General features: G+C 37.7%; 1 protein-coding gene across 10 annotated transcripts in view; it reads left to right on the top strand.

Annotated features, from left to right (window-relative positions):
- LOC142351842 (uncharacterized) overlaps window positions 1-10717 on the top strand; it is a 213226-nt gene that overhangs the window by 52651 nt on the left and 149858 nt on the right. For all 10 annotated transcript variants that reach the window (XR_012760972.1, XM_075404059.1, XM_075404063.1 and 7 more), the window contains one exon: window positions 1222-1365. Coding sequence is in view for 9 of the 10 variants with exons in the window: in XM_075404059.1 (XP_075260174.1) it covers window positions 1222-1365 (144 nt within the window). In the remaining variant the exon portion in view is untranslated. The remainder of the gene's footprint in view (window positions 1-1221; window positions 1366-10717) is intronic.

Below are 10717 nucleotides of genomic sequence, written 5' to 3'. Positions count from 1 at the left end.
ATAAGTTTTAGATTAAGTTTTGATTAAATGAGGTCTGCCGATAGTATTATTTGGCAGATAACAAATTTTATCAGTATAATTTGGTGGTTACAAGACACAATATACCCAATGCCAAAATACTCAATTTATCAAAATCTCTCAAACGTAGCAATTATATTTGCTTTGTGGTCTTCTTTATGCAATTTTTTGCTTGAAGACTTCTGGTCTGACCCTTTGAGTTTTCATAATTAAAACAGGACAAACAAGTGTTGCCTGGAGGGCTTCAAGTTCTTTTACAGCTGTTTCGCTAGACTCTACTGCAACTGTTTTGGGAGACCTAAGTCCATGGTGTAAAGGGTGGTTCTGAGAGTTTGACCCCCTTCAACCGACCCCTCACTTCACACAACCCCCCCCCCCCCCCTCCCCCACATCAGCCCCACAGTAGAAATTCCGTGCAAATTGTTCCACCGGTAACACAGTGCACTCACTCCGCTCTCCTTCAATTAAGCCAAAGCTAGCCTTTCTAAATCCTGGCTATTGAGAAAGTCGATCGCTCGCCGATCGTTTGAGAGCAATTCGCCCGACTTTAGTGGTTTATACTCCCCTTTGATATTTTGTTCTATAATCCGATTACAAATTAGCACTCGGCATTGCTAGCATGTTTTCTCAGAATTAAGCTGATAGTTTAATCCCATTTCGGTTTTGATTGTTTCATTTCAAGTCCCACGGGCCACTGAGGCTAAGCGAAATACAGTTGCTATTTTTGTGCTAATTGATTGTTGTGGTCGATTCAACATTTAGGGTAAAATATTTGGTATATTTTGGTCATTTTGCTTTATTTGGTATTTTGGCTTCAAGTATTTTTATTGACACCCATTTTCACATGATAGAATACACACTTTACTGTTGTCAATGAATTTGAACAGCCTTTTCCTTTTAGGAACTTTCACTGTGAATGAAATTTTTGTTTATATAGGCGTCTGTGAACAACCTGTTGAGTACTTTTTGCCCAAATGAAGGTTCCTATCGTACATAATAAATAGTTAGGCTATCCATTTTAGTTTATGCAGAAACCATACAGTTAAAAGTTTATAAATTTTAAAATTAATTTTTTTTTCATATCAACTGAGTCGAACAGGAAAGAGTTTCCAAATTTTTTGAATGACGACTGTAGTTAATACTATTAAAACAATATGCTTATCAAAGCCCATAACTGACTGATATATTTTTGTCCTTGCTCAGACTCGAACCCGCTCACTGAGAATGAGAACAACTTGGCGGTGAGGATAATCAACGGAAGCTTCTTCCTGGAGGGAGTCATGACGAACAATACGATTTCTGAGAGCATAGACGTTGAAGTGACCAGAGCTATCGAGTATCTCAGAGGTAATGTTAAATTTAACCCAGATCAAACCAACATTAATCTGGATGTTCCTCTGGGATTTTTTTAAATAAAATTGAGACCCGATATTAGAGTTGAAGGCTCAACGTTAATCTGTCAAGATCTGAAGTTCTGAAAACGTAGTTAATAATAATAAGTTTTTTCTGCTTGATTGTAGCGGAAGAGCATTAGGCCACGCAGCGGCCTGTTTTTTCAGCTGCCCTTTTTCTGACCGGCCCGCCACAGACAATCTATCAACGCTATCTCGGACCGCTTACCTGACTCCTTTTTCAAAAATTGGTTTGCTTGTCTATCGAATTGGTCGACCGTCACAAGTTTCAACCAATCCCAAAAAACCTCAAAAATGTTGCATGATTTGGCGCGATAGCCGTTCGAAGTTACAGTAATGGGAATTGTTGGGTTATGAGTTTTCGCAAGGGGAATAAAAGCGTTTTTAACTAAGTAGAAAAATTAGTTCTCAAAATGAGAGAATAACAAGAATGATATTTTACAGTAGAATTTAGAGATTTACTGGAGAGATCCGATTATAAGATCAAGATGGTGATTGGATTTTGGGGATGAAGTTGAAAAAAGGTTCAAAATCAGCTGTTTATATACCCATTATCAGTGTGAGAAAGTCAAGATACAAAACTAATCTTAGCACCATGATTTACAGTGGGGGTCGCATGGGTTACCCAATATGGTTTGCTTCTGCAAATTTCCCCGAAAATCAGTCGCAGAGGATACCATAGATGGTGTGCATTTAAACTTTTCTAAAAATTCGTTCACATTTCCGGTGGTATCAAAATCATTCAATACATGCTGGGAAGGTTTTACATCAAATATTCTCACTCTATTATTAGTTATCTATATTTACCAATTTGAACCGAATATTGATTCTAAGCACCATTTCTTGACGATTCATTAATATAAATTCTCTGATTAAAATCAATTTGCTTTTGTCTTTCTAATCCGGTAAGTTAAACTTTCTTACTAATTCTCACTAAGTTCAAGACCATAGTTTGATCGATATTCTAACACCCCCACTCAGACATGAGCTGATTGCGTAGAGTCTGTTCCCATCGAAACAGTTCTGAATGTTTCCACCTTCGATACGGGTAAAGATTTCGTGAAGATGTCGGCTGCCATTTTGTCAGAGGGAACGTAATGAATTGAAGTAGTCCCATCTTCCGTCTTGCCCCTAACGAAGCAAAATTTTGTCTCAATGTGTTTGCTCTTCTTGAGCATGACTGGTTTTTGGCAAAATTTAATACAACTCTGGTTGTCCTCTCCAATTGGTATTGGATGTTTCTGTTGGATGCCGAAATCCTCCAGAAGTTGTTTCAGATACAATGCTTCTTGAACTGCTGATGCCATGCCCTCATTTTCTGCTTCTAATGAAGAAAGAGCAACTGTGGCCTGCTTCTTGACACCCCAGCTGAGTGCTGCGCCACGTCCGTTGAGCTTGAATTAGTAGCCCGTCGTTGATTTTCTGTCGTTCACGCCACCATACCAATCTGCATCACTTCTCCTCAGTAAATCATAACTAGCTTCTTTTGTGTTAGTAAGCTTTAAAAATTTTGAACTTTGAAGATATCGCAGAAGTCTTTTTCCGCACATCCAGTGTTGATTGGTAGGTGCATTCATGTGTCTGGACAGAATATTGACTGTGAACATGATGTCTGGTCTCGTCTGTTTGGCCAGATACAGAAGTGATCCAACCAAGCTTCTGTAGATCCTCTGGTCCACTTCTTTGTCTCCGTTCTGTTCTGTCTGAAGTTTCAAATTCAAATCAGCTGTAGTTCTTGATTGTTTGCATTGATCCATTTGAAACTGCTCAAGCATTGTTTCTATGTAGCGCTCTTGGTCTACTGTGACTTTGCCCTTTTCTCGTCTGATTCTTAGACCCAGAAACCAGTGTAATCTCCCTCTGTCTTCCATGTGAAATGTTGCTTCGAGTGCTTTTTTGACATCGGAGATCACTGTCATGCTTCTTGATGCCACTATGATGTCGTCAACCCAGACCAAGATGAAGGCGTGACCCTTTGTCTCTGCTCTTGCGAACAAGCAATGGCCATTCCTGCTTCTGATGAACCCCTGTCTCAGTAGGAAGTTTGCCAGTTCCTTATACCAGTTGTTAGCTGCCTGTTTCAAACCATAAATTGACTTATTCAGTCGGCATACTAACTTCTCTCCATCTGATCCTGGTTTAACAAACTCCTATGGCTGCTCCAGATACACTTTTTCCTGTATTGGTGAGTGCAAGAAAGTCGTGTTGACATCAAACTGGTGCATCATATGGCCCTGCTTCGCTGATAGTTGAAGTAGAATCCTGAATGTCTCTGGCTTACAAATAGGCGCAAAAGTCTCAAAGTAGTCCAGTCCTTCCACCTGTTTGAAGCCTTTAGCCACATAGCGTGCTTTGTATTTGTCCACTTGACCACTCGGTCCCAATTTTACTTTGTAGACCCATTTGCCCGTAATGACGTCCCTGTCTGTGGTCGGTCTCACTAGGTTCCAAGTCTCGTTGTCTTGGAGTGCCTTGACCTCGTCCTTAATTGCCCGGTGCCACTGGTTCCAATCGTCACCTTGCTTGGCTTCGTAGACTTTTTTGGGTTCCACATAGTCACCCTCATTCACAAGATGGGTCCCGCGTTCTCCAAAAAATTGCGGAACAGTCCTTGCTCGTGTCCCACGTCTGGGCTCTGCCCTGTCCGCTTGCTCCAGTGCCTCTTCAAAGAAGCCAACTGTCTGTAAGAAGTCCTCCGTTTCACTGTCTTCCAGTGACTCCGAGTCTCTGAGACTCACTCATGTTGCAGTAGATTCTTCATCCAGTGCTGCTTCCTCAACATTTGAGGCATCTCGTCTCAGTGTCGTTTCTTGAGTGTTCATGCTCTCTGCGTATTGCCACTCCTTCTTTATTGCAGTAGATGTGCCCTGCTCCTCTTTGTTGTCATCGTCCTGATGACCATCATCTGGGTGCCAGATACCCAGTTGCTGTGACCCCTCATCTAGTAGGTCGGCCTTCTCTTTGTTTTCGGGAATTGAGCCCACTTCGAACTCCCTGATGATCACATCTCGAACTGCCACAACCTTGCGTGTGTTGGATACGTACACCAGGTATCCGTTGTCGCCTTCAATGTAACCCACAAACTTTCCTTCCAGTGCCTTGGGTTCAAGTTTGCTGACATCTCTGTCCCGCTTCCTCATGAAGACTGTGCAACCGAAAATAGATAGTTTACTAATTGAAAGCTTAGGTTTTATACCTCGCATCAGCTCTGCTGGGCATTATTCTTCTCATCGTCTTACAACCAAGTTCCTGAACCTTGTTGCGTGGAGAATTGCTGCTCCCCACATCATCTTGGGAAGTCCTGAGTCAATGAGCAAACATCTTGCCATCTCCAGCATTGTCCTGTTGCACCTCTCAGCTAACCCATTCTGTTGTGGCGTCTCTGGTATGGTCTTTTCCTGTGGAATGCCTGCATCTAAGCAGTACGTCTTGAACTGCTCTGAGAGAAACTCCTTCGCATTGTCTTGCCTCAGCTTCTTGGGCGTCCCCACACTGAGAACAAATTTCTTCAGGCTGGCCAGTGCTTCACTCTTTGCCTTAAGCAAGTCCACAAACACAAACTTCGTGTACTGGTCTGCAAACACAATGCAGAACTGGAACCCTGACAGTGACTCTACTCTGAAAGGTCCCATCACGTCTGTGAACACCCTCTCCAGTTTCTCTTCTGCTTGGGTCTCTGCCACTCTTGGTACTATAGTCTTGGTGGTCGTGGTCAATGCGCACACATTGCATACATCATCGAGTCCCCTCACTGTCTCTGGTGCATTCCTGACCACATCCGCTTGATTCAAATGACCCAACCGTCTGTGCCACTTCCTTGCACTGTTAAGTTATCTCTGTTGGAACTCATCTTGAATTCCAGAACGCTGCAGGGTAGGTAAAACAAATTATTTTCTTGTGTTAGTTTTACCCGAGTTCCCTTCTGGAGTTTCATGCAGCTATTTTCTTTCTCGAAAAAGAAGCTATGTCCCCACTACGTGCATCTTCAAACTGATAAGAGGTTTGAAGAGTAGTCCGGCACACACAAAACATTTTTTTGTTCGCATTTTGGAATTCCACTTTGTTTGAGGGTTTGCTGATCCTCACACAGCCTCTGCCCACCACTCTGGAAGCCTCTCCGTTGGGATTTCTGACCACTGATTGAATGGGCACAAAGTCCAGGAACGCATCGATGTTCGTCACTATGTGATCTGTGCAACCACTGTCCACTAGCATGCCTGCTGTCTTCCACTGGGTAAGAGCTGCCCAGTGTTCCTCGTCTGGTGAAGCCAATGTTGGACCCATTGCCATTGACTCACGTTTGCCTCCATCTCTTTGTCTCTCGCATGCCCTGACTAGGTGACCTTTCTCACCACACTTGCTGCATTGCGTTGTCTCCTTCCTCCTGCAGTCTTTGGCAAAGTGTCCAGGGATCCCACACACAAAGCAGTTTCCTTTCTTGGGTCCCTTCTTGAAGTCACGCTTCACTGCCAGTGCCACTGAACCACTTTGTCCCTTGTGCCTCTGTGCTGTGCTCTCATGGAAGTTCTGCAGCTTTTTCCTCAACTCTGTGAAGTTCGTCGCCGAGTTAAAGCTTTCTGTATAACAAAACGTTTATACCTCATTGGCAGACCATTGAGGACCATGACGCTGAAGATGGTTTCTGAGACTGCTTCCCCTGCTTTTTGTAGCCTTGTGAGCAACTCTTGTCCTCTGATGAAGAAGCTATCCAAATCCTCAGCATCCTCGAGCTGCAGTCGAGCAAGCTGTGCCACCAAAGTCACCACTGTCGGCGTCTCCACACTCTGAAATCTCTCTTGCAAAAGCTTCCAAGCCTTTGCTCCATCTGCGATGCCGTCATCTCCCACACAGTCATGTCTCATCAGCATTAGAGTTGTTGCATCTAGAGGCAGTGCAAGATGGCACCACACATTAGTCCTGTGCCATTCCTGTGTAGGTCAGCAGCTTCACTGTCTGTTGATCCATCGTAGTTTGTGTAGACAAAACAGTTGTGAAGAGAAAAGGTACTAAGCATAAAAGGATTATGACTGTCAACAACAATTTAGTTTTGTTTTAGAAATTAATTTTATGACTTAGAAAATTGCTGGGCCCATAATCTGTTGGGTTATGGGTTTTAGCAAGCGGAATAAAAGCGTTTTTAACTAAGTAGAAAAATTAATTTCTCAAAATTAGAGAATTACAAGAATGATATTTTACAGTAGAAATTACAGATTTGCAGGAGAGATCTGATTATTAGATCAAGAAGGTGATTTGATTTTGGGGTTAAAAAAGGCTCAAAAATCAGCTGTATACCCATTATCAGTGCGATACAAAACTAAGATGCGATACAAAGTCAAGATTCAAAACTAACCTTGGCACAATGATTTACTGTGGGGGCCGCATGGGTTACCCAATATGGTTTGCTTCTGCAATTTTCCCAGAAATCAGTTGCAGGGGATACCATAGATGGTATGCATTTACACTTTTCTAAGAATTCGTTCACATTTCCGATGGTATCATAATCATTCAATACATGCTGGGAAGATTTTACATCAAATAATCTCACTCTGATATTAGTTATCTAGATTCACCAATTTGAACCGAATATTGATTCTAAGCACCATTTCTTGACGATTCATTTATATAAATTCTCTGATTAAAATCAATTTGCTTTTGTCTTTCCAATCTGGTAAGTTAAACTTTCTTTCTAATTCTCACTAAGTTTAAGACTATAGTTCGATCGATATTCTAACAGGAATTTATTCTAATTATTAGTTACTTATTAATAATCATTTCTGTAACCAGATTTTGATCCTAAGGTAAATATCTATCTATCATCAAAGAACTCACGTTAATTGAGGGCAATTTTTGTAGATTAATCCAAAATTATGGACACCGTTTTTTGTCGACCCAATTTTGAAGACAATATTTTTCTTCCAACCGAAATTGAGGCCAGCTAGTAAAGCCCGCTGGTTAAGCCTGAGGGCTTTAAGTCTCTGAGCAGATATTTCGAAGGCTTCACCGCTTCCCCCCTCTAACCCCCACTGTCATCCTCTGGGGCCCTAACATCCGTAAGTTAGCTGTGCCTAATCTAGCTACCACCGAAGTCAACCCCACGCGTATCCCTTGAGATCAGTATGGCAACGGTATTTAAAAAAAATACTTCTTGTCGAAAATATTTTTTAAAAAACTTGTGAGAGATCGCACGGTGATTAAAGAATCGCACTAAAATGCATTGACAATAAATTGGTTGCTTGCCGCCTTGAGTTCCTGAGAAAATTAATAGTCATTTTTAAAGTAAAATTCACAAGAAACAAAAAAGCTATTGGTTGTATATCACCTTTCAATATTTGTAAGAAAAATGTGTCATCGTTTGGCTAACCATTGGTTAAAGTTTTGGACCCCGTTTCAAATTTCAGAAAAAAGCATTAAAAAATTTATCTTATCTTTTTATTTTTAGAAATGAAAAGATTTGATAGATCAAATGTTTAAGGTTTCAAAGTTTGAGAAATCAAATGGCAAGTCAGTTTTAGAGTAAAATTCACAAAGAACATAAAAGCTATTGGTTGTATATCACCTTTCATTTTTTGTAAAGAACTGTGTCATTGTTCGGCTAACCATTGGTTAAAATTAAGGACCCCATTTCAAAGTTCACAAAAAAGCATAAAAAATGTTATCTTATCTTTATTATTTTTAGAATTGAAAAGATTTGATAGATTAAATGTTTAAGGTTTCAAAGTTTGACAAATCAAATGGCAAGTCAGTTTTAGATCAAAATTCACAAAGAACAAAAAAGCTATTGGTTGTATATCAACTTTCATTTTTTGTAAAAAAACTGTGTCATTGTTTGGCTAACCATTGGTTAAAGTTATGGACCCCATTTCAAGGTTCACAAAAAAGCATAAAAAATATTATCTTATCTTTTTTATTTTTAGAAATGAAAAGATTTGATAGATCAAATATATAAGGTTTCAAAGTTTGAGAAATCAAATGGCATGTCAGTTTTAGAGTAAAATTCACAAAGAACAAAAAAGCTATTGGTTGTATATCACCTTTCATTTTTTGTAAAAAAAACTGTGTCATTGTTTGGCTAACCATTGGTTAAAGTTATGGACCCCATTTCAAAGTTCACAAAAAAGCATAAAAAATATTATCTTATCTTTTTTATTTTTAGAAATGAAAAGATTTGATAGATCAAATGTTTAAGGTTTCAAAGTTTGAGAAATCAAATGGCAAGTCAGTTTTAGAGTAAAATTCACAAAGAAAAAAAAAGCTATTGGTTGCATATCACCTTTCAATATTTGTAAGAAACTGTGTCATTGTTTGGCTAACCATTGGTTAAAGTTATAGACCCCATTTCAAAGTTCACAAAAAAGCATAAAAAATATTATCTTATCTTTTTTATTTTTAGAAATGAAAAGATTTGATAGATCAAAGGTTTAAGGTTTCAAAGTTTGAGAAATCAAATGGCAAGTCAGTTTTAGAGTAAAATTCACAAAGAACAAAAAAGCTATGGATTATATATCACCTTTCATTTTTTGTAAAAAACTGTGTCATTGTTTGGCTAACCATTGGTTAAAGTTATGGACCCCATTTCAAAGTTCACAAAAAAGCATAAAAAATATTATCTTATCTTTTTTATTTTTAGAAATGAAAAGAATTGATAGATCAAATATTTAAGGTTTCAAAGTTTGAGAAATCAAATGGCATGTCAGTTTTAGAGTAAAATTCACAAAGAACAAAAAAGCTATTGGTTGTATATCACCTTTCATTTTTTGTAAGAAACTGTGTCATTGTTTGGCTAACCATTGGTTAAAGTTATGGATCCCATTTCAAAGTTGACAAAAAAGGCATAAAAAATACTATCTTATCTTTTTTGTTTTTAGAAATGAAAAGATTTGATAGATCAAATATTTAAGGTTTCAAAGTTTGAGAAATCAAATGGCATGTCAGTTTTAGAGTAAAATTCACAAAGAACAAAAAAGCTATTGGTTGTATATCACCTTTCAGTTTTTGTAAAAAAAACTGTGTCATTGTTTGGCTAACCATTGGTTAAAGTTATGGACCCCATTTCAAGGTTCACAAAAAAGCATAAAAAATATTATTTTATCTTTTTTATTTTTAGAAATGAAAAGATTTGATAGATCAAATATTTAAGGTTTCAAAGTTTGAGAAATCAAATGGCATGTCAGTTTTAGAGTAAAATTCACAAAGAACAAAAAAGCTATTGGTTGTATATCACCTTTCATTTTTTGTAAGAAACTGTGTCATTGTTCGGCTAACCATTGGTTAAAATTAAGGACCCCATTTCAAAGTTCACAAAAAAGCGTAAAAAATATTATCTTATCTTTATTATTTTTAGAAATGAAAAGATTTGATAGATTAAATGTTTAAGGTTTCAAGGTTTGACAAATCAAATGGCGAGTCAGTTTTAGATCAAAATTCACAAAGAACAAAAAAGCTATTGGTTGTATATCACCTTTCAATATTTGTAAGAAACTATGTCATTGTTTGGCTAACCATTGGTTAAAGTTATGGACCCCATTTCAAAGTTCACAAAAAAGCATAAAAATATTATCTTATCTTTTTTATTTTTAGAAATGAAAAGATTTGATAGATCAAATGTTTAAGGTCTCAAAGTTTGAGAAATCAAATGGCAAGTCAGTTTTAGAGTAAAATTCACAAAGAAAAAAAAGCTATTGGTTGTATATCACCTTTCAATATTTGTAAGAAACTGTGTCATTGTTTGGCTAACCATTGGTTAAAGTTATAGACCCCATTTCAAAGTTCACAAAAAAGCATAAAAAGTATTATCTTATCTTTTTTATTTTTAGAAATGAAAAGATTTGATAGATCAAAGGTTTAAGGTTTCAAAGTTTGAGAAATCAAATGGCAAGTCAGTTTTAGAGTAAAATTCACAAAGAACAAAAAAGCTATGGGTTGTATATCACCTTTCATTTTTTGTAAAAAACTGTGTCGTTGTTTGGCTAACCATTGGTTAAAGTTATGGACCCCATTTCAAAGTTCACAAAAAAGCATAAAAAATATTATCTTATCTTTTTATTTTTAGAAATGAAAAGATTTGATAGATCAAATATTTAAGGTTTCAAAGTTTGAGAAATCAAATGGCATGTCAGTTTTAGAGTAAAATTCACAAAGAACAAAAAAGCTATTGGTTGTATATCACCTTTCATTTTTTGTAAGAAACTGTGTCATTGTTTGGCTAACCATTGGTTAAAGTTATGGATCCCATTTCAAAGTTGACAAAAAAGGCATAAAAAAAATATCTTATCTTTTTTGTTTTTAGA

The sequence above is a fragment of the Convolutriloba macropyga genome, chromosome 13 (assembly GCF_964194025.1).
Source record: "Convolutriloba macropyga chromosome 13, txConMacr16.3, whole genome shotgun sequence".
Lineage (NCBI taxonomy): Eukaryota > Metazoa > Xenacoelomorpha > Acoela > Convolutidae > Convolutriloba > Convolutriloba macropyga.
The sequence above is the reverse complement of the archived record's forward strand: the minus strand, read 5'-3'. Positions and strand labels throughout refer to the sequence as shown.